The 22,706-nt window shown below is 40.2% G+C and overlaps 6 protein-coding genes across 9 annotated transcripts; 2 read left to right on the top strand and 4 right to left on the bottom strand.

Annotated features, from left to right (window-relative positions):
• Positions 1-524: 524 nt before the first annotated feature.
• LOC135169324 (uncharacterized) lies at positions 525-2,963 on the bottom strand. Its single transcript, XM_064134218.1, has 3 exons — positions 2,763-2,963; positions 1,802-2,692; positions 525-848 (listed from the first exon to the last, which is right to left on the bottom strand). Exons 1-3 carry the CDS (start codon positions 2,827-2,829, stop codon positions 655-657), a joined length of 1,152 nt encoding a protein of 383 aa, XP_063990288.1. The 5' UTR covers positions 2,830-2,963; the 3' UTR covers positions 525-654.
• A 472-nt stretch (positions 2,964-3,435) lies between these two features.
• Positions 3,436-12,847, bottom strand: LOC135169322 (uncharacterized protein). Of its 2 annotated transcripts, XM_064134214.1 has the most exons (13): positions 12,238-12,847; positions 11,159-11,251; positions 10,948-11,079; positions 9,614-10,072; positions 9,098-9,242; positions 8,842-9,014; positions 8,505-8,705; positions 8,035-8,178; positions 7,822-7,893; positions 6,812-6,975; positions 6,637-6,745; positions 5,984-6,390; positions 3,436-4,777 (listed from the first exon to the last, which is right to left on the bottom strand). In XM_064134214.1, exons 1-13 carry the CDS (start codon positions 12,331-12,333, stop codon positions 4,630-4,632), a joined length of 2,343 nt encoding a protein of 780 aa, XP_063990284.1. In that variant the 5' UTR covers positions 12,334-12,847; the 3' UTR covers positions 3,436-4,629. The 2 variants fall into 2 exon arrangements, with proteins under 2 accessions (XP_063990284.1, XP_063990286.1); XM_064134216.1 differs by lacking the exon at positions 7,822-7,893.
• A 114-nt stretch (positions 12,848-12,961) lies between these two features.
• LOC135169326 (uncharacterized) lies at positions 12,962-14,071 on the bottom strand. Of its 3 annotated transcripts, XM_064134225.1 has the most exons (4): positions 13,797-13,812; positions 13,615-13,712; positions 13,291-13,461; positions 12,962-13,214 (listed from the first exon to the last, which is right to left on the bottom strand). In XM_064134225.1, the coding sequence occupies exons 2-4, from the start codon at positions 13,615-13,617 to the stop codon at positions 13,071-13,073; spliced, it is 318 nt and encodes a 105-aa protein (XP_063990295.1). In that variant the 5' UTR covers positions 13,618-13,712; positions 13,797-13,812; the 3' UTR covers positions 12,962-13,070. The 3 variants fall into 3 exon arrangements, with proteins under 3 accessions (XP_063990295.1, XP_063990292.1, XP_063990293.1); XM_064134222.1 differs by lacking the exons at positions 13,615-13,712; positions 13,797-13,812 and adding an exon at positions 13,939-14,071; XM_064134223.1 differs by lacking the exon at positions 13,797-13,812 and having other exon boundaries at positions 13,615-13,721.
• Positions 14,034-17,338, top strand: LOC135169321 (polyphosphoinositide phosphatase). Its single transcript, XM_064134213.1, has 2 exons — positions 14,034-14,238; positions 14,358-17,338. Exons 1-2 carry the CDS (start codon positions 14,155-14,157, stop codon positions 17,070-17,072), a joined length of 2,799 nt encoding a protein of 932 aa, XP_063990283.1. The 5' UTR covers positions 14,034-14,154; the 3' UTR covers positions 17,073-17,338.
• On the bottom strand, positions 17,333-18,567 carry LOC135169328 (ubiquitin-ribosomal protein eL40 fusion protein). Its single transcript, XM_064134226.1, has 3 exons — positions 18,450-18,567; positions 17,783-17,982; positions 17,333-17,652 (listed from the first exon to the last, which is right to left on the bottom strand). The coding sequence occupies exons 2-3, from the start codon at positions 17,970-17,972 to the stop codon at positions 17,456-17,458; spliced, it is 387 nt and encodes a 128-aa protein (XP_063990296.1). The 5' UTR covers positions 17,973-17,982; positions 18,450-18,567; the 3' UTR covers positions 17,333-17,455.
• A 916-nt stretch (positions 18,568-19,483) lies between these two features.
• Positions 19,484-22,378, top strand: LOC135168987 (uncharacterized). Its single transcript, XM_064133641.1, has 6 exons — positions 19,484-19,892; positions 20,159-20,614; positions 20,685-20,808; positions 20,909-21,096; positions 21,185-21,329; positions 21,520-22,378. Exons 1-6 carry the CDS (start codon positions 19,557-19,559, stop codon positions 22,107-22,109), a joined length of 1,839 nt encoding a protein of 612 aa, XP_063989711.1. The 5' UTR covers positions 19,484-19,556; the 3' UTR covers positions 22,110-22,378.
• The last annotated feature ends 328 nt before the right edge of the window (positions 22,379-22,706 follow it).

The raw sequence follows: 22,706 nt of genomic DNA, 5'->3' as shown, positions 1-22,706 counted from the left end.
CTTTCTCACTTCGTCACTGAAATTCCTGCAATTCCCGCCGCTCAAAACATTTCGAATCCTTTGCAGTCGAAATTATAAGACCGGATAATCTATAATTTCCATAAAATCCAGATATTAGTGAACTCTTGAATTCCGCGTTGAAATTCTATTTTTTCCCGAGTACCTGTCCCATCTTTTCTGCAACTGCATAACAATTTTTTGCTTCCCCGTATTATGTTTATCTTCCCTCTCTATCCCCCTCCTTTATTCCCGAGAGAAGGGAAAAACTTCTGGAACAAGTATAAGTGTTGTCTCTTTTACTGTGCGAAACGTCCCGTTCGTGGTGCCCATCTGACAGCTCTCTACAATCGAGCGGTTGCGAACAATCGCAGTTGACACTCAACATTCAGCTCATTCGTTAACTCTAGACGTACTCCATTGTTTCTGGATAATGACTCGAAGAAATATCGCTGTAATTAGTGCATTTGTAAACGTATTTTCACTTGTTACCCTTTTCCGAATGTCCCAATAGCCCAAGACAACTCTTAATTTTGTTCGCTTTATTTCATTCAATTCAAAAAGAAAAATACACACTCGGATAGTTTAATATTTTTTTTTCCACGAAGAATAATAAATACTCATGAAAATTCATGGAGCCTCCTCTATTAATAGGGTCTATCGTGTTAAGTAGAAAGTTACTCCAAGTAGTAACAGCACTGATGTCAGACTGCGACTGATCATTGAAGATGAATTGCAGCTGTCACCGGTACAGGTCTCACAGAATGCGACGTTATCTTTGCCGATTTTCAAGTTATCACAACCCTCGAGTGGCTGAGCGCAGCCACGCTCCACTACTTCCTTATCGTCCTCTGAAAATTGATGGGCATATGGTTAATATCGGGTGGAAATATTTAGCAAATTGGGAGCGAAGGGTAAAGCGAGAGAAATTGGCTCGATCACTTCTGAGTCGAGTTTTTGAACGATAGATGCGAATGTGGGCAATTATTGTTTTAAATTGTGTAGAATTTTTTAAAGTGAAAAATTATCATTTCGATTTATCAGCAAAGTATCTCATTGATAAGGAGTTTCACAATGACATGTCCAGAGACATGATTAAATTCCACGGCCGATCAAAGTTTATCTTGTGTTCTTCATGTTCTCTTGAGGCTAGTCTCATGAAGAGTCCGGATATTTCCTTCGGGGATTCCTTTAACGGAAAAGTCAGTAGACATTTTTCCCTCGAGAACGTTGAATAAAAATTACGCCAACTATGAAAACGTTCTGCTCACGCGTTCTATTTCGTCTAAGACCCCTAATCGCGAAATAAAGTAATTAAAAAAATTAAAAACCTTCTGTCTATTAAGAGTGAAGAACACACCAATTAAATTAATCCAGAAATTGTATCGAGTATTTTCCTGTTTGCGGTGTAGTGGCGAGCGATAAGGCCTGAGTGAGGTGCTCAATCGTAAAAAAAATCTCATTTACGTCGTGACTAATGGCATTGATAGAAGTCATTCTCAGAAGGTTAAATATTACAAAGTACTTCCAAAATGGCTGTAACCGATAAATATCGGTGTTCAATCGTTCTGAATAATTCCACTCAAAATGTTTGGGCGAGTACCAACTAAAAAACTAAATTAATTCGCGAGTTGTCTGATTTTTTCTCCGAGAAAAAAAACAAATAGACCAAAAACAAAATGTCCATGTCCCAGGAAATCGTTAAAAAACCACCAAATTTCGGATGTAATTGATCAGTCCGAGGATTACACCACGAGATCTATCGTCAGCCAATGAAATGTGCGAAATTAAATCATTGACATACTCTTGTATACGATCTTGTAGCACTCCTGAGTATTCCCCGCCCGCCCCAAGCTTTTTTCAACCGGAGGGAGCATTCTTCCTCGGGGATTAGGAGTACTGAGCTTCCAAAGAGAGTCATTTGCCCCATCGTTTCCAGCAGAGCTTTGTGGGTCAGTTTCCAATGATGTGCTCGGAGTTACTTCAGATGATTCATCTAATGGAGAACTTGCAATATCAGTTGATGGACCGTCTGATATAGTTGAATCATCAGGGCTTGATTCTTCGGTTATTGTTGTTGCATCTTCACTAGTTATTTCTTCCGCCGCTGTAGTTACATTCGGACTTGCTGTTGGACTTGGTGAAGGAACACTAGGAGTTGTTGCTGTACTTGTTGGAGCTTCACTCGAACTTGCGGCTGTATTTGGTGGAGTCACACTAGGAGTTGTTGCTGCACTTGTTGGAGCTTCACTCGAACTTGCGGCTGTATTTGGTGTAGTCACACTAGGAGTTGTTGCTCCACTTGTTGAAGCTTCACTCGAATTTGCGGCTGTATTTGATGTGGTCACACTAGAAATTGTTGCTGCACTTGTTGAAGCTTCACTCGAACTTGTAGTCGTAATTTCAGTTTGACTTGGTGTTGTATCCACCACTGTAGTTTCAGGTGATGTCTCTTCAGTCGAAGTTGTAATTGTACTCGGACTCGTTAATTTACTTGACGATGACGTTGCCGGAGTCGTTATAGTTGACGATAAAGTTGAAGATTCAGTAGTAGTAACTGTAGTTTCAGGCCCAGCAGTATTTGGTTGGGTAGTTGTAGTTACCACTGAGCACACCTCCGACTTAAAATTATCGGGATGAGAAATACAATTCTCATCAGTCAATGAGGTGCAAACGATGCACTGCGATGACGTCCCTAAAATCCGACAAAATCCTCAGAACTAGCTTCGCAAAAAACATTTAATTACTCTGATCGTGATAAATACCTAAATGAAACTCGGCGACGAATACAACCGCGAATATCCCAAGAATCACTGCCTTCCGGGCCACCATTTCGATGCTCAATCTGGAGCTTTGAAATATAAATAATCGTTTCTATTCGATACCTGAAAGCCAATGACTCCAATCAATCACACGACTCAATGATTGTCGTTCAACTGACCAAGTTTATCGATACCCTCGACTATTTCCATCGACCACCACTGGCCATACGCCACAAAGATAATTTCGATAATATGTTCTTTTTTTCGACCTGCGTAAGCCTGCGGCGATGATAATTACGATCGATAAAAATCGTTATCGGTCTTTTTTTTGTTATTTCATCACTCAATCGAAGATTTTCATTTGTCGTCGATATCTTTTGATAGTTGTTATCAGAAATATCATTACTTGAGTTAAGATTCGTTGGATTCTGATTCCAACAATCCTCACATCGTCCACCTCCACTCCACTCAATCGCCTGGTGCATAAATCCTCGATTCCCCCCCAGACATGACTCAGATACCCTCATTAACGTTAGACACACTCAACAGGAATGCCCACAATGGACAGGTGATTAATAAGAAAATATTGATAAATTATTTTTATTCAAATCCATTGAGATTCCTGTCTCCGCTTTCAACTCTTGACACAGTAGAAAGTTTATACTAATTGAGAATTGAAAGAAATAACGTGGTCCGTGAAAACAAGTATTTTATTTCAATCAGATGAATACATTTATTCACAGAGATGACGCCCCAGATAACACATGTTCCCCAAACAAATAATTTCATTCAATAAGATGCTGATGAAAATAAAATCATGATTACTAATTCACGCTTTCTCGCAGCGTTTCATCCAACAAATGTTGATGCCGGTAAAATCGATAACAAGTATTTTTTGATATAACCCTTTACGACACTCAATTTTCCACTGATCCTTGTAAATAAGATAAGATCATCCATCATTTCCGGATGATAATTGTAACCGAGATGCAACCAACAAACGAGAAATGAAAAATCCAACGGTTTTTTTTTTGTTTCCTGTTGGCCTCGTAGTGCCTAATAATACTATTTCATTAATCTCTGCATTATATTATTTTTTTCGAGTCGAGGTAAGGAGAACGTGGCAATGCCGTGGGATTTTTTAGTCCCGTTGTATCTCGTATGCAATAAAGCACGAGCTCATGTGGTTTTTTCACTTATTCAGCGAAAATCCATGAGGCCCTCACACTGTGACAACGTCAAATTGTTGCATTGTCCCATCCTCGTAATTTTCACACAAATGAGAAAAAAGAAAATAGTCTGAGTGATGTGTAAGTCTACACATATTTCCCTGGACTTCCGCTGGTATTATTATTTTTTTAACATTTGTGTGAGTATCGGGTCGTCTGTGGAAGCCTCAACTGGGCTCGTGAACGTCTGCCCCGTGGAATGCGGTTGTACCACTCACAATGTGCTCCTCTCCTCTCCACAATTCTCGTATTTTCTCCCTCTATCCTTGGCTACACCTCCAGGTGATATTATATATGCGTTTTAAATATAAAAATTACTACGTGCCAGCCTGGGGAAAAAAAATGGAAAATAATATTTATTTAATTTAACTACCAGTTGACTGGCAATAATTTTCTCTCTCATTTCCAATTAATTATTTTTTATTACGGTTAGTCTGGTATTTATTGGGAATGTAAATGTCACTCGTTTACTTGGGCATAAACGAGGGCTTTACGGGAGACTAATTGTGCCATTGAAGGCTTAATGGCCGATGCCATTAAGTCTAATATTATTTGAACACATTAAGGAGATGAGGTGGGTGAGGAATTTCGATGAGTTTTCGTGCTTTTTTTATTGATTATATGGTGAATTTTGACCGGGGTCATGGTAGGAGGCTGCTTCGAACTGGACGTTTGTACTCGTCGTCTATGTCGCGGAGATCCGGAGGATCTGCGTAACCACTGTCGTCGTATCGCGTGCAACGAGACCCCGGGGAACGAGGCGGGTGGACCGAGTGGACGGGATGAATGCTGAAAAAAAATTTTCCATTTGTAAATTATTTATTTTTTACGCACCCGTTTGTAGGGACTTGATACCCTTGATACACCGATACCCAGAATCGAACTCGGGTCCTATGGTATCACGGGCGGCACCTTATCGATTCATAATTTTATTTTCTTAATTTTTTTTATATGATTCATTGGAATCGTCCAATATTCTGCTTCTGCTAATGGATGTCAATACTCATATCATTAGGATGACGTGTTAGAGTGGGTTGATTGGGAAAACCAACCCATCCGGGAGAAATTTGTGGAGGTTTTGGCGACGTACATCTGTGATATCGATATCTAATCGAGTTACCTTCAAAATTAAATGATAAAAAAATTATCCATGATTGGAGCAGTACTGCTGAAAAGATTAATGGACAGACATCAAGATGTAACTCAGCTATTGAAGATGCACAGGGTATTTATAAAAATATTTCCTAGACGAAAGTATTTTCATGATTTATTCTTGGCCCATCTTTTCAACTGTCATGGGTTTCCCTCCAGCGGAATATTCAGAGCCTTCAACAAAATCTGTTGCAATGAAAATTTCTACCTCCATTGTTACATTATGACCTTTAATACCTTCTATTTCGAGGTGATGACGAACACCACTCCAGCACTAACTAGGGAATCTTCCATTTTTTTATCAGTGAGATATGATACGCAAAGACGAAATCAAAATTGAGGGAATAAATCACTCGACATTGAGGCCATTCTTGCCAAAAACCTATCTGCGATGATAATCTATTTATCAATGACCTAGAAATAGCGAAAAATATGAATCGTTTCCCTAAATAGCAGACTATTTGCAGAATCTATCATAGATCTATCTATCTATCTATCTCACTTTCTACACTTGCCCAAAAATCGATTTATTGTTGTGAGACTTCCAACTATTTACACAAGTCCAATAATTACTGGGTAAATCTTCAAGAAGTGTTTGTAATCTAAGAGATAGAAACGAATTATGAAAACTTTTTCTTCCCAGCGGAACTAGATAACGAAAAAAAAAAATCACTATCTCCTGGGGATTCCTGGGATTCCGGAAAAGCTCAACTAAAATTCCATCTCTCTTACAAAAACAAGGGGAAAATTGTTTTTTACCTTTATCTGAAATTCTAAAACATCTTGACACTGAAAATTGAGGATTTCGTGGACAAATCAAACAGGATTGTCAACTTTACTCACCTCGTACACCTCGAGGGACTAGTTTCCAGTGGTTCATCGTACCTCCTCGACAACATTGTGAAATCCCTATGTGCAGCGACCAACTTTTGCAAACGCGATATTATCTCGTAGTCCGGTGTGCAGATGGGTTCATTGAGAATTTTGGCAACAGAAACGCGAAAACTCTGTAGCTGTGACTCTCTCCTCGTTACCTCCGCCAAATTTTGCTTGACCTGAGCCAACTCGTCCCTCAGGAGTTGAAGCGAATGATCATTTATCGATCTCTCCTGATCAGCGCTCTCAGTGGTCGTACGCATTTGATCCTTGAGAAGACCGAACTTTCTCGTGTATCGTGTTCTCAGCATTTCACTCTCTACCAGGCGCTTCTGTAATTCCTCAATTTTTCTACTGCGCTCCAATGCTGCGATCTATAAAATCCATGAGTTTTATTTCTCCGAAATTGATGAGGGAACTCGGAGGTTAATCGCATTCAAGACTAATTCATGACTAATTAAAAAATGAAATAACATAATATTCATAACATATAATCATAAATCATATATTTGAAACTACAAAAATGAAAAAGAGTTGAAAAATAATTTCTACAATTAATAATTGGATGGGATAATTATCAAAAAATGACTACGGTATCCTGTAAACATGGATTCATTGACCTTGTAATCAGCCATCTCGACCAATTGAGTACCGAGCTCTCGATTTCGCGATTTTTCTTCTGCCAATTGGATCTGCAAACGCTCCACTTGCTTCGTCGCTTTCTTGGCTCTGGAATAATCATGATATTTTAAATATCATTTAATACTATGGCTAATCATCTCGGGATAAATTTACCGGAGATTGGCCTCATCCCGTTCGGCCTGCAGGATGGATTTCATTCTCACGCCGGCTTCCTGCAATGAGAGCTTCCTACGGAGAAGATCCAGGTGCAAGTCTCGGCGCTGCAATTGCTCACGGAGTGTCCTCACGCGACGCTGGAGTTGATACACCACGGATGTCTGCAGTATTCAAGAAAATTTAATAATTCACGAATACGCTGATTCGTTTTACTATTTATGACGGGAGGTTCTACGATAGTTCAAAAATATTTTGCAGAAGAAATTATAAGACAATTCAGTAGCGAATTGCTATGAATTGCTTTTTTTTCATAATGAATTATTCGAAGTGAATTGGGAAGCAATTGTCAACATATTCCGGACCAGAATGTTGTACAATACGTGATGGAATGACTCATTAACGAATCATAATGCGATTTTTTATTTTGTGAACGACTTAATACCATTTTGATCGTCGCTATTTAGTGACATCACTACTGCGCGTTATTTTTCGGTCTGACGTTAACTGACGTCGAACGATCGCAATAAATGAAACGACCTTCTCAAGTGGTAGAAACCAGCACATGGCTGAGGTTTTCTACATTTCAAATACAAATTTTTTTATCATTCATTTGGAAAGTTGTCATTCCGAATGTGAAAAAAGAGTGCCAAGAACTTCTTTGGTGCGTTACAGTGACGAATTAATCACGAATTACAGGTATTTGCTTCTAATTAAATACGTGGAAAGCGTCAGGTGGCATTGAGGGGAAATGAACATCGAATGTTAGGTTTATTGATGGCTAAAATTATTCATAACAAAATTCTAAGTGCGAGAATGATCAATAGAGAAACCTGGCGTCATCACTGAGCTCATTGGATTGGATCCCCCCCTCAAAAAAATTTGTTTGTACAAAATCTGTTAAAAATTCTATAAAAAATCCAGTAGAATTGCTGCAGCGAATTCACCAGATTCTTCTTTACAATTTAGTCTGTCTGTGATCTCAAAGATTCTCCTGTCTACACGCTTACGTCTTTGACACAGGGAAGCTCGAAGGACCGCTCCCGTCGAATCCTGGGAAATGTCGTGTAGTTGCAGACTAGCTGTAGAAAGCCACACAAACAAAAACCAATAACAAGAGAAACGAAGACAGACAATAAGAACAACAGTCATGAAGCGATACATAAGAAGATATATTGCACTCGTCATTGCAATATATATTTTTTTTTGTCATCATCTCTTACCTTGTCAACGAGTTTGTCGGTCTCTAAACGGGCCAATTGTTCACCACGTACGAGTAACGCCTCGGTTTGTAAGTCAAGGCCGATCTCCTGGGAAATTTCGTCCATCTGCATGGCCTTGCCCAAACGCTCTAGGAATACTTGAATCTAAAAAAAAAAATGTTGACTTGTTGACCTCAGTGAAGGTGCCATTGTTTCCCAATTTTAATTTGTTCTTGTTTCGTCATCTCATGTCTCGAAATTTTAAGCACTTTTTGAGTGGAGAACATTTCCCACGTTAATTCTCGAGTGAGACAATTTTTTTGTAATATCTTTTTACCGGAAAATTATTTTGCAATGTACAGAGTGTTTTCCTGGAAAGTCCATCATTTTTTCTGGTACTTAATCCGTAATTAAAAATATCCCTTGACAGTTCCAAGATGAACAGACTCCGCTAATGTATTCCCTCGCATAATTTATAATTATTCTCTTACGCTTTGCTTATCCCTCCGCAGAGACTCTCTGGTGAGCTCACAACTGGCGAGCTCAGACTCCAATTTATGAATTTTTGTCTCAAGAACTGCACGACCCTCCTCCAAGTTTCTCATCTTTATCAAACTCGACTCGACCAATTCTGTTTGACGACCCGTTGTTTCTGTTGCAGTGTTCAGTTTATCTTTGAGACTTTGAATTCTCTGCAACCATTGTCAGTACAAAATTACATAATACACCGTAGAAAGACAAGTTGAAGAGTATTCAACGAGTAACGCGTTTCAAAATATTTTTATATATTTTTTCCCTCTTTTTTAATAAATAAAAAGCTTCACGCACCATCGCCTGATCCTTCCCTTCAGCCAAAATCTCTCGCATCCTGTCCTTGACTGCATTCTCGGTGGATTCAACAAAACGACTCGGTGTACTCAAAAGAATGGCCAGGGACTCGAGGAAATGTCGCATTTCATTCTGTATTCTCTGTGCCTTTTCCTCACGATTTTTCAAGTCATCTGAATTATTCCTATTGTATTACAACTCGTTGCCAACAATAACCATCCATACAATTATGATTATACATACATGATGTACGTACCTCGTAGCTGACAAATAATAGCTTCCTGGTTTGTAACATTTCCTGTAGCACTGGTGAGACTTCTGTTAGCATTCACCAATTTGTCCCTGAGCTCGTTATTTTCTCTCTCTGCTACTCTGTACTGCATCTCGAGGCACTCCTTGTCCTAGAATAATCGATGAATGTCATTCGTTAAAATTATGAAATCGAGTGCGAGATTATCTTGATTTCATTGGAGATAAAATAAAACGAATTTAGAAACCGATTAATTTTTTCCCCGCGGAAAATTGTGTGGAGATGCTTCGGGTCATCGAAGTTGTATTTCCAAAATGACATAAAAATATCCAAAAAAATTGGTTTATATAAATTTTTTGTTTGTATGTGAACGCGATATTGTTCAACTTCCGTTGAATTTTTTTATGACGAGATTTTCAGATTACCCCACCCCAGGAAATCGGTAAAAGTCAGAGTGTCGACACATTATAATTCGTCTAAAATATCATTGTCTGATATTTATGAGCCATGTTTCACTTTCACCTGACGAAGACGATCTACTTCAGCGTTGAGCGTAGATATTTGTCGCTGCATTTGATCTCTATCGATATTGGCTCTATCTAGGGCATCGCGAAAGCTCTTTCCTTCCACTTCAACAGTTGTCAAGTGGCTTTCCACAGTCGTTGTCTTCGTACGCAGCCTATTGACCTCTTGAACCAACTCCTCAGCCTTGTGAATCACGAGTTCCGGGCTGTGATGAGTACTATCGCAAAATTCACTGTTCAGTGCGTGCGCCAATCGGCGAACAAAATCATGGAGACTCATACGCGCACGTTCTTTCATTTCAATCTCCTCCGACATGTGATGCTCCAATTGACAAATTTTTTTCTCATACTCGCGATGTTTTTCCTCGTGATATTTAACATCTCGGTGGAGACTCTGGAGAGTTATCTCACTTCTGCCCTGCGTCGCGTAGAGGCTCCTCTCGCGTTCCTCGAGGTCCTGGGAAAGAAGAGCAATAAATGATTCCTAAAAGAGCACACGACATTCCTTTTTTTCCGGAAAGTTGAATCATCTTTATGAGAGTGAATGGTAGGGGAAAATGTCGAGAAATTATGGATGAAAAAAAATAATAGAAAAACCTGACACTTTCTCCAAGAAATTCCGGTGAACATCGAGAAACTTCAACTTCAACCTCATTAAGCGGTGGATATTTTTATGGTAAACAAGTGGAAAATTTCTGTATGAAATTATTCAATCAAAAACGGAATTGCGATTCATTAAACTTAAGTATTGAAATTAAAAGACAATTAAATGAAAAATGTAATTGTTGCCGTGAACTTATGGTACTTTGTCTACATAATTATTGTGATTCATCGGATATTCGATATTATTAATTCCACGAGACTAATTTATAAACCATTGCGTCGCTGATAAAATTTATCGATTCCAAATGAGATTTATTAATTTAATCATGACGTTATCAATTGAATTATCGTTGTGACATTATTCAATAAATAATCCTTTCTTTTCCTCCATCATTATTCTTATTATCTCCCTCTTTCCTGCGACCAATTATTTTTTTTCTAGTCCTATCACTCCATTCACTCCTTTGTTCCTCCTGGAACTGACATTCTCGGTCTAACTACAGGGTATTTACTCCAGTAGCTACACTTCCTATTCACCTTTCGGCGGTTATATTTTCATTCCATCGCTTCCTAGCTATCGAAATTCGCCTTTTTGTTGGCTCTCTATTCCGCGAATTTCCCCTTCACCCAAACCCCCCTCAGACCATTCTTAAAAATTACAAATTAATTATTGACCCCTCATTGAGTGAGAGGGGATGACAATCGAAGGCAATGAATCAATAATATCACCTGTATTCGCTTCTTGAGACTGGAAATAATGGAATTCTGCCTGGCGGCCTGTTCCTTCAATTGATCAGCCTCCACCTGGAACTCCAACACCCGCGCATCCCTCGATCTCACCGTAGACTTCATTTCCTCCAGCTGGAGAACAAACAGTCTCACATACCCCGAACAAATCAAACAATCACGATCATCAATATGCGATATGCAAGAAACTCACTTCAGCCGAGAGCCGATCTCGTTTGTATTCCAACACCGCCAATTCACTCTTCAGGCACGTCGTGACATCGTGGGTCATATCTTCCTGCTCCAACTAGAAATATTGTTGAATCGATAAGTGACCCAATACTTTTTTCTCATTTCATCTTGAACGACCGTTCAACATCTCGAGGAAGTTTATCGGCCAACTCCTCGAGTCGATAAATCATTCGTACGAAATTGATTCAACACGAATTTTTAACCAAAAATTTGTTGTTAATTTCAATATAAAGAATGGAAGTGACTCGCCCGATTGCGTCGACGAGTATTCCGTGATATACTATGGGAATGTTGATCTCGAACGATATAATTCTTACTCGAGCGCATAATAAAAATGATAATGAAAAAAAGGAACGTGTCACGAGTGGAGTAATGAAATATTTCGATACGAGTGCGGAGAAGTACTTTTATTTATTCTGGTTTCACTATTTCTCCATCTGAAAAGAAGGTCCGTAAAATTGTCAATGGAATTGCAAAACTCGTGAGATGAAGCCGGCGCAGAAACTACCCAACCGTATGCATGTAAATCGGTCTATGACTCGTGATAGGGCATTTCGTGACACCACTCTCGGTACAATACACGACCCCGTGAATCCGGGGAAGAAGCGACAACTAATTCGAAAAATACGCATTACTGTTATTTTCCATAAAATAGAGAAAATACGTTGCCGTAATAAATAACAGTGGAATGTTAATGATAATGAATGTCTCCTGGCATTACGATGAATCTGAAGAAGTATACTCTATACCTGCACGTGAACAGGTGAAAAATCGATCGGATTTAATACTATGGCAACGCGCCCTTATTCTCACAGGTCAATATTTCTCGACGTCAAACTATTGTTTATAAAAGAATTCACCGAATTCATCAGTAAAATAATTTATAAAAAAATGATACAGACGAGAAGAACAGGAGTCAAAATACAATAATTTTCCAACTATTTATTTTGCTCTAACAGATAAAAAATGTGAAGATTTTACTCGTGGATTGAAGCAAATGAAAATTGGTGCGTTTTTTATTCTGATTATTATGATTATGACCTTATTTGGCGATGAAATACAGAGAGTTTCAAAGATCCTGAGATCCTCCTCGGTGTTACCGGGGGTCTCCTTCGGGGAGTCCTCAGAACTCGCCATTGTCTATATCAGCTTGCTCCTCCCGTTGTGCCCCAGAACTGCAGCCGCTCAAACTTATCCGAATAATTTAAACAAACTCAACGCGCTGAGTTGAACTTCACCTCGGACTGAGTAACCCTCGAACATTTCGTGAACATATCGATGAGATCCGAAGGAAAAGAGAAGATTCGAACGCACGTGCAGACGCGGAGGGTAGTATCCAAGTGTTGGCCTCCCTCCAATTGAATGTCAACACGCGAGGCTCAAGGTTGCCGTCGACGCCATTGGACCCAATCATTTGCATAAGGAAACGACAATCTCGGAAAAGGACATAATTTTATTTTCGCGATCATTGAAACTGCAGAATCGGAAAGATTATGTGTCTATTTCGGATTGAAAGAGACGAGGGTTTCAATCAGACGATGAAGTAGGGGGTGACGTTGCCGGTTGAGGGAGCACAGTGTCGGGTCGACCGCAGGGTCCCTATGACTGTTATATTTATCACTAGATTATACTACCTTATTTGCTGGAATGACTAAAAATGCAGTTAAAATAATTTTGTAAATAATTTACGGAGAATAAAAAATATTGGGGAAAAGGGATATGGTACAAGTTTGGAGGATTATAATAGTATAGTAAAATACAATAGTACAGTTAAAGCGAAGTTGTTTATTTGGTTGTTATGAATGAATCTTCCTTTTCTAATTTCTTAACATATTTTACAGTTCTACCCGGTGATTTCCTCATTCACAATGTATTTATTTGTTAGGGGACAGGGAGCGAGCAACAAAATCGATGCAACCAACGAACCCAACAGCGATCAGGGTGACAGTAGCCCCAAAGAAGATTTTGTCGGGGGTGCCTCCCATGAGAAATACCGGAGTTGTTCTCCAGCCAGGTTGCTGCAGAAAAAAATCCATGATTTGTTGGCTTGTTAGGACAATAAATTCTACTTTTCCAAGGGTGTGGAGATATTACCTGGAATTTTTTCATCTTGGCGATGAGTCTAGGAGGCAAAGTGCTTTGCTTGACAGTACCACTGGCTGACGTAGCGGTCCCTCTAGCTGGGGCGTCGACCTTGGCGACCTGCGTTTTTATGCTGTCCCAGATCATCTTCGGTGGGTCTCCTGACGGAAGAGGATTCGGTGTCTACAAAATCCAGGAATAACCATCAAAATTAATAGCAATAAGAGAATTCATACACTGTTGTATCCAAGTTTGGAATCCCTGGAGCTAATATAATAAATTTATGCGATAAAAACCCTCAGCCGAATATTTTTCGTCGTTTTCAGTGAAAATCACCATTTTTAGTATTTTCTGGCTCAACAACACCAAGAAAGTCTACACCGTTGAGGTTAGGTTGACGGTACTCCAATATACAACAGTCCAACTCAGTTTACCTTCAACAATCGATTGTTCTACTTCTTTATTCCACTTTCAATGTTGCGTAAATTAGTTTTACCGAAAAAACAATAGTAATTAACCTGCTGAAAAATGGATTTTTGCAGTAACGAGTTGTGTAATCAGTTCGTTGTACAGTTGTCATAGGATTGTATTTTCTCCCTTCACTACGTGGCTAAACATTTGGAAGCTCGTCTAAAAAGTTTAATACCAAGGTTTACTCACAATTGGGTAAAGTGGCTGAAGATTTGTTGAATTTTTCAGTCGCCCAGTGAATTGATTGAACTGGTGAAATGGCATCTTGAGCCTAAAGTTGCGCAATTCGAATCAGAGTGCGCAAGCGCACCATGCCCCCTCTCCGGATACATTTGTATACAAAACTCGAAAAGTTCTCACCAAGTTGTCAAAATTTTCCTTGAATCTCGCGAAGACAGAACCAAAATGGATACCAAGCAACCGCCGACAATTATTTTTCACCCCATCATCTCGTCAATTCAAAAAATCGCACTGTACGAGACCAAATCCGTGAGTATTTTTATGAAAAAAATGGATGTCAACAAAATCCGAGAAATAGAATTAGGTTAAACCCTTTAATTATTTTTTAATTGACTATTGGAACCTGAACGGCCCCTCCTCTCCCCCAGAGATTCTACCTGATGGGGTCAAATAACACTCAAACCCGATTCCGAGTCCTGAAGATCGACCGGCAAGAGTCCCGGGAATTATCCCTAGTGGACGACAAAATGGAATACACTCAGGAGGAGATAATCGAGCTAGTAAACATGATCGACCAGGGTAACCGATCGAAAGCCGGTCACCGTTCGAAAGGCCACGGTGTAGCCAAAATAGTATCAGCCTTTGGCATCGTCGGTTTCATTCGTTTCCTGGAGGGCTACTACATAATCCTCGTGACGAAGCGTCGCAGAGTCGCAGTGATCGGCCACCACACCATCTACAAGATCGAGGACACAGCGATGATCTACATACCGAACGATTCGGTCCGCGTTTTTCACCCGGACGAGCAGCGCTACGTCAAGATGTTCCAGAGCATCGACCTGAACAGCAACTTCTACTTCAGCTACTCGTACGACCTGACGCAGACCCTCCAGACTAACTCAGCGGCCCCCAAGCACATAAAAACTGAGACAACCAGTGGGGATCAGAGCCGAGAGAGTGGGAACGACGAGGAGTTCTTCAACATGTGGCTGTCCAGGAGGAACTGGCAGAAGAACGATGAGTACGGAATAAGAAGTAATCCTCACCGTCGTTTCGTCTGGAACGATCACCTCCTGAAGCCAGTGGAGAAGGATCTTCATCGAGACTGGATTCTCTACATAACTCACGGCTTCGTTGGCCAGTCTAATGTCAGTATATTCGGCAGGTCAATGTACATAATCCTGATAGCAAGACGTAGCAACCGATACGCGGGCACGAGGTTCCTGAAACGTGGTGCCAACTGCAAAGGGGACGTTGCCAATGAGGTTGAGACTGAACAAATTGTTCATGACTCAGCAGTATCATCTTTACACAACGGTAGATTCAGCTCCTTCGTTCAGATGAGGGGCTCAGTCCCCGGTTACTGGTGCCAGGACATCAGTAAGATGGTTCCCAAACCGACCATCTCCTGTGTCCTGGCGGATCCGTTCTTCGAGTGCGCTGGGGCGCACTTCAACGAGCTCCTCAAGCGCTACGGGGCCCCAATAATCATTCTCAACTTGGTCAAGAAAAGAGAGAGGAAGAAGCATGAGAGCATTCTGAGTGAGGAGATGTTCGATGCTGTTGAATATCTCAATCAGTTTCTGCCTCTTCAACATCAGATTCAGTACGTCAGCTTCGACATGGCGAGAATGAACAAGGGAAAGACTGCCAATGTCATGGGGAGACTGGCAAATATTGCAAACAATGCTGTACTCAAGACTGGAATTTTTCAGTCACAGGAGCCGTACTACAATCAGCGAAAGACTCTCAATCCCTCTGGGAGCGTCAAGAAGAGCCACAAAGAGATGACTGCCTCGATGACTAAGAATTTCGATCTCGAGGTGAATCCACAAATTGAGGAGAAGATCAGGGACTTGTTCCTGACGAAGGGAACCGTTCAGACTGGCATCATTCGGACAAATTGTGTTGATTGCCTTGACCGAACTAATACTGCTCAATTCGCCATTGGCAAGTGTGCACTGGGGTATCAACTGTGTGCTCTTGGTGTTCTGGAGCAACCCAGACTGGAATTTGATTCTGATTGCGTTAGAATGCTGGAGGAGATGTACGAGGATCATGGGGACACTCTTGCACTCCAATACGGTGGCTCACAGCTTGTTCATAGAATCAAGACTTACAGGAAAACTGCCCCCTGGACCAGCCAGGGAAATGATATAATGCAGACATTGAGCAGATACTACAGCAATACCTTCAGCGATCAGGAGAAACAACACACCATCAACTTGTTCCTGGGGGTTTTCGTGCCTGAGGAGGGTAAACCGCCGATCTGGGAGCTCCTCACGGATTACTATCTTCATAATAAGGCAGCAGTGACGTACAGAAGGAGAAACAAAGTACTGACACAATGGTGGGATGACAATGTTTACAAGTGTCTACCCTATGCTTACAATCAGGTGGCTAAGACTTGCTCGGAGATGATTCAGGTACAGCACTCGCAGGAGGAAATGGTCGACATTTATTATGATTATCATCGACCTTTTGAGCTTATCCAGCTGGCGGAAATTTATGCTTATCAGGTGAGCCACTCGGTGAGGGACTTCATGCCTCATTTCACCACCAACTTCAGTCCCTTCGCCGTGAGAATAAGACCTGGCAGACGAAGGGAGGAAACCTCCAGTAAAAATGCGAACATCAAAAACCCCTCGATGACAGGACAAAGCAGCACAAGCAGCAATGCCAGCAGTGCCAGCTCGAGTGTTGACACAAGCTCTGATGACGAGGACTCAAGACATGGTAGTGACAACCAGTTCATTCCATTGAAGGACCCCAATGAGATGATGAGCTTCGAGAGCCTCTTCCTCTCGATGAGAGAGGTCTACGGAGTCGAGCCCCAGATCCCCAGAAGGAGTGACCTCATTCTATACAAGAGATATGTAATGATGGGACGAAATGCAACTTACCACAGTGATTATTCCAGCTTGAGGTCCAAGATGCTGCAGCAGGCTACCTTCCCTGATGTCACCCCTGTAAAAGTGGAGCTGCCCAAGGTCTCAGATACTAGTGTCAGTATTTACGAGCAGTATGTGCAGAGGGGAAAGAATGGAGGCTTCGCCCCCAGTCCCATGGATCTTCATTTGTATGAGAAATATGCTAGCCAGCAGCTAATGATCCTGGGAGTGCGTTGTAAGGAGGCATTTTGACAATTCAATGCTATTTGAATTTCACCATGTCTTCAAGTCAAGGAATACCAAAAGCAAATTTTTTTTGTTACTAATTATTAAAAGTTTATAGTTAATTATATGCAACTTTGAATGTGATATGTATTTTTTTTATAAGTGTGGGAATGAAAAATGTAAACTAGTGTACGTCAGAGAAATATAATTAAATTTTTTTATCACGACTGACATCATCTATAATATTGTTCTATCGAGTTGAAGGATGAATGTAATAAAATTGTAAATTGTTATTCGGATATTTTATTTATTGATTGATAGAAATAGCGTACAGGCTGTGCGTTCTCATGCACAATCGAAAACAAATAATCCCACAGATATTTTTCGACTGCCTGAATATGGTCTGCAGTTTACTTCAACTTCTTCTTGGGGCGGATGTTGTTCGTGTGCCCACACTTCTTCTTACGGCAGTTGGTCGCCCTTGGGTGAAGGCGAGCGTAGCACTTGCGGCAGATCATCTTGTCGCAGTTGTATTTCTGAGCCAGAATCCTCAGGGTGGGCTCAATGACACCACCACGAAGACGAAGCACCAGATGAAGGGTGGACTCTATAACGAAAAAACATTCATTTTTTCCATTCGTTCAGGCAATTTTTTATGATGCATACTCCACGTTATCCGGAAAAAGTTGGTCCATCTGCCTTAAATCTGGAGATTTATTAACAACATGAATAGTTACCCTTCTGGATGTTGTAGTCAGACAGAGTACGCCCATCCTCCAACTGTTTTCCAGCGAAAATTAATCTCTGCTGATCTGGAGGGATTCCCTCCTTGTCCTGGATTTTGGCTTTGACATTTTCGATTGTATCGGAAGCCTCAACCTCGAGGGTGATGGTCTTTCCCGTCAATGTTTTGACGAAAATCTGCATTTTGGCTCAACTAAAAAATTCAAACACTTCAGTAATTTGTAAAGTACTTTCGAACTCATGTGATTATAACCCTGGCATCGGTTCGGGTAATAAACTCACATGAGTTAGAAAAGACTTTATTCCCGAGAGCACGCAATATTTTATTCGAGCGAAGTGAGGTTAGAATCACACATTTCAGTCTCAGACGTCTGAAATCTATGTTCAGGTGATCAATAATTTATTTAACTAGTTAAAACTGAGCCATTTACAGTTAGTAAATATCTAATACCACTGAGGATTTAGACGAACGTTAATTTACGATGGATAACCTAAAAAACCTAAAGACACTGTCACTTCATTCGCGTCTGATCGAAAAACATTTGATGGTGTAATTTATAAAAAAAATGAGGAGAGTGCAGTTCAATTGTTCTTTGGTGATAATTAGCCGTAGTAATTCATGATTTTAATGGGAAACATAGTGGAAAATTGTTGACTTACTGTGTCGACAACGTGCAGGTCTCACGTTTTGACCAGAAAAGAATCCACCTAGAGATACTCTAGGAAGAGATTGGCGGGTATTCCGGAACCGGCCATATTGGTTCAAAAGCGGAAATACTACTTTACCGGCAACTTTGAACTACCAAAGGAGGAGAAAGCTCGACCGACCACTATATTTATCCTGTCGAAACATCTCCACTAACTTCCTTCTCATTAAGTTTAAATTATATTGATGGAAAAAATGCAACTACTTATTTAAATATGCATTAATAGTTCATCTATTAACCCCACCCGGTCCTAAAATCGGGATTTTACAGAACGGATATGCTTTTTTTTTCAATATTTCCAGTTGCCGAATTTGCCAACAAACTGCATGAATGGCAATTGAGAAAAAAGTTATAAGTCCAAACGTGATGTAGTTTTCTAAAAATTTTATGTGATTTCCCATAATCTTTGAATTTCCTAATCGATTTTAAATATATTTTTTTTAGATAAGTGAAACCACCGTAATGATACTATTTATCCGAAATGATATAAACTATTTTTAATTGTACCTTCACTTGAACAATGTGATTGAAAACAAACACATAAATTAAGTTCGCTAAATACGCCGCCGGCTAAGTTCAGCGTAAGAGCTTTCCTGATTGGTCAACGTAATCGCCACATGTTCAAATACGAGGCGGGATATACAAACGGGGCGCGAATTCGATCTTGCTGATACATAAAAGGAGTAAACTAATGACTCACTTTTGACCATCTCAATATGCTTTTCATCCCTTCACTGGTCTTCGTACCATGATCCCTGAAAGCTCTGGGCCTTTCCCCCATTGAACCCTTAAGAACCTTAGATCTTTCCTACAATCTTGTTCGGCTGGCATTCAAGGTCATTCGGTTTTTGTTTTTCACATAAAAATAAATGGTGATTAGCTGAATGCCTCATTTTCCCCCACCGTTCCAACTCTGCCCCAGAAGCATCGAAGTCTCCCTATATAAAGTCGTGTCTACCTTGAAAAAATGACAAGGTCAATGTGAGAATACAGCTCACGTCTGTTCGAGTGTCCAATCCGCAAGTTATTAATTAAATTTTATAATTAACGTTGAGTCAGAATGAATTTCCTGGCGGGATTGTTCTTGATTGTCCTCGTACGGGAGTCAAGAGGATTTTTGCCTGAGCCCTGGCTACCATGGCACTGGGAGCCTTGCAAGAATTACTCTGATCCGTCGGTTATCGGGAGTGAAAAGCACGAATGTTACAGAGAATGCAAGAAGGGAGATAACAGAAAGTGTTCTTATCACTTTTGCGTAATTCCCTGGGTAACTAGGGATTGTGGGGACTGTCCCGGAAATTTAACGGATTGTTTTTCACCCTCGTGCATAACTGCTGGAAACTACAGAAGGCATGTGTCTACTATCAACAAAATGCTACCTGGACCCAGTATTCAGGTGAGATAACTCCACGATTTATCAAGATAAAGCACTGGTGGTGCATTTTTGAACATTTATAATAGTTTGCTTGCTTTAATGATGATTTTTCATCAAAAATATATAGGACAATATAATTGTATTGACTATTGCAATTGAACATCACAGCACAATTGCCAAAAACTAATTGAAAGTTCAATAAAAATTTTTAGAGTATTCTAGTGAAGTAATTAGGTATTATTTACCATCAAACATTGGGTGATTGACGGTAAATTAATTATTCTCAGGTGTGCGAAAACGATGACATTTCTATTGACATAACCGACGAGTTTGTAAAGATACCAACAGCAATTTACGAGCATGGAATACAAAAATCACTTAACCTCGGTACATTTGACATACGATGGTCTGATTGGACGGCTTCGCCTGCTGGTACTCATTTCTGGGAAAGCTGGGCCAATTTCGAATCCTCTGATGGAATATACGGTAGCTTGATTATCAGAAAAGCCGATGATCCCTTGCAGAAATACTATGATTTCGATTTGGCTGAACATGTGATGATGATCTCGTTCTTCACAAGAAGGTTGACACAGTTTTCCACGCGTATTGAAGCCTCCGCAAGAAATATCGTTTCCTCTAGGCTAATTGTCAATGATGATTGGGATGGTGTATCAGTTGAGCCGCTTAACAGTACAGACAGTCAACGAATTCGACCTCGCTATGAAGTATTCCATGTTGATGCAGTAAGCGACAATTTTTTCTTTTTTTTTATCATGTGAGGATGACATAATATCATGGATTTTTCAAATTTAGGGAAAACGCTATCGATTCAGAGCCATTTACAAAACGTCTATTGCCTGTCCAGTACAAGTATCGGTTACCAATCATAAAATTCAGATTATCGCCTCGGATAGTGGAACAATCGATCCAGTTGAAGGTATTTTCATCAATAATATTGTTAAACAATTTTTTCCAAAGATATATGCAATGGAAAAAAATATGAGTTTCTGATTTATGGGGTAATCTTCCCCTTTTAGTCGATACATTCCTGATGTACAGCGGAGAGAGATACGATTTCGTCTTAAAAGCTGATCAACCCCCCGGTAATTACTGGATCAACTACAGGACCGTAGGTATATGTAATGGACTCAAACAATCTGCCTCGACGTTTGCCATTCTTAATTACAAGGGAATCCCAAGGGAGCAAGAAGCAGTGGCAATGAAGGTAAGAAATGGGCGAAAATTACTGATAAGGAATCGCTTTCGATTTCGGTGCGAAATATTGAATTTTAAATGGAATATAAAATTTTTAGGGCGGCATGGGCGATTTACTGCAAATATTTTCGGATAATACATCCCTGAGACTCATCGATTACAATAATTCTGCACCTGTTCCTGCAGCACTTGCCGGCACTCCAGATTACACACTGTATTTCAAGTACTCTTTCAAGAAACACGGTATTTATCAGAATTTACATAATGCAATTGCTTTATTCTTTTTTTGCGGAATAATCATTGGTACTTTGGAAAAAAATATGAGTCTTTTGACTGTAAAAATAATTGTCGAGTACCTCCATGTCAGAAAAAATTTTGGCTGAATTTTCTGAACCCCTTCATGTATATAGATTCATTGGTAACACCCTTTCAGCCACGTTAAATGACCTGGTCTTCAAAAATCCAACTTGGGATTCTCCACTGACCGACGAAACCCCGAGTTCGACGTACTGCACCCCCTCAACCATGGAAAATAAAAAATGCGAAAATGACCAGTGCTCATGTACCATGGTCTACCCCATCGAGTACAACGCTCTCGTGGAGATCGTTTTCGTGGGCACGTGGACCGAAGCTGATTTGGACGACGATTATTTTCCGGAGGCTGTCAGTAAAATGCAGAATCGTCCTATGCATTTCCACGGACACGACTTCTACGTTGTCGCCTGGAACGACACCACTGGAAACGTCACTCTGGATGCTGTCGAGGAACTCAATCAGCGGGGAAATATTCCGAAGAAATTCGAGAATCCAATACTCAAGGACGTTGTTACTATTCCAGGAAGGGGTTACACGATCATCAGATTCTTCGCTAGACATTCTGGATATTGGCTATTCCAATCTCCCATTATAGATGAGACGGTAAAGGAAACGGGTTTTGTTATCAAAGTTGGAAAAGATCCGACAGTGAAACCGGCTACACACTCCCGGTTCAGGCATCGTCCACTTTTTAGAGATAGGTCATAAAAAGATGGTGACTATCTTTCGTATACAATAGGTTTTTTTGGTAATTTTTATTGAAACTTTCAATAGAAATTATTCTATCGAAAAAGTCTAAAAAGAATCGGCTGAACTTCCCTTTTGTTGTTTGATTTTCTCACTGAATAGAACGATCTTTCTTTTTATATTTAGCAATAAAGAAAATTTATGCAAATTTTCAGTCATGTGAGAATTTATTCGTTTAATATTGGAAAATCCCAAAATGTTTCCCTAATTCCTCTGAAATCAACGGTCTAGGGAAGTCCTCATTCGCACCGGAAGTGCCTTTATAAATAATTATTCAAACTCGGATTTTCGCGGGACGGCAGTGATCAATATTGTTATCCTGTAAAAAGGATTGAAGCCCTACTTTATCGGCACTAGTTGACCGACCGGAAGTCTCGCGAGCAAAGGGCGCATTTCTGTGGCCAAAGGCAGTTATTAAATTTACTGTGACTCTCGCCTTTGACTCAGGTCGCAACGTTCCATTCGTTAAAAAATATTTTTACGCCCTGGGAGAGTAAAATATTACTTACTGACAGCGCAATAAAATTACTTTTACAATCAGCCATGTTGTTACTCAAA

Source organism: Diachasmimorpha longicaudata, chromosome 14 (genome assembly GCF_034640455.1).
Source record: "Diachasmimorpha longicaudata isolate KC_UGA_2023 chromosome 14, iyDiaLong2, whole genome shotgun sequence".
Lineage (NCBI taxonomy): Eukaryota > Metazoa > Arthropoda > Insecta > Hymenoptera > Braconidae > Diachasmimorpha > Diachasmimorpha longicaudata.
The sequence above is the reverse complement of the archived record's forward strand: the minus strand, read 5'-3'. Positions and strand labels throughout refer to the sequence as shown.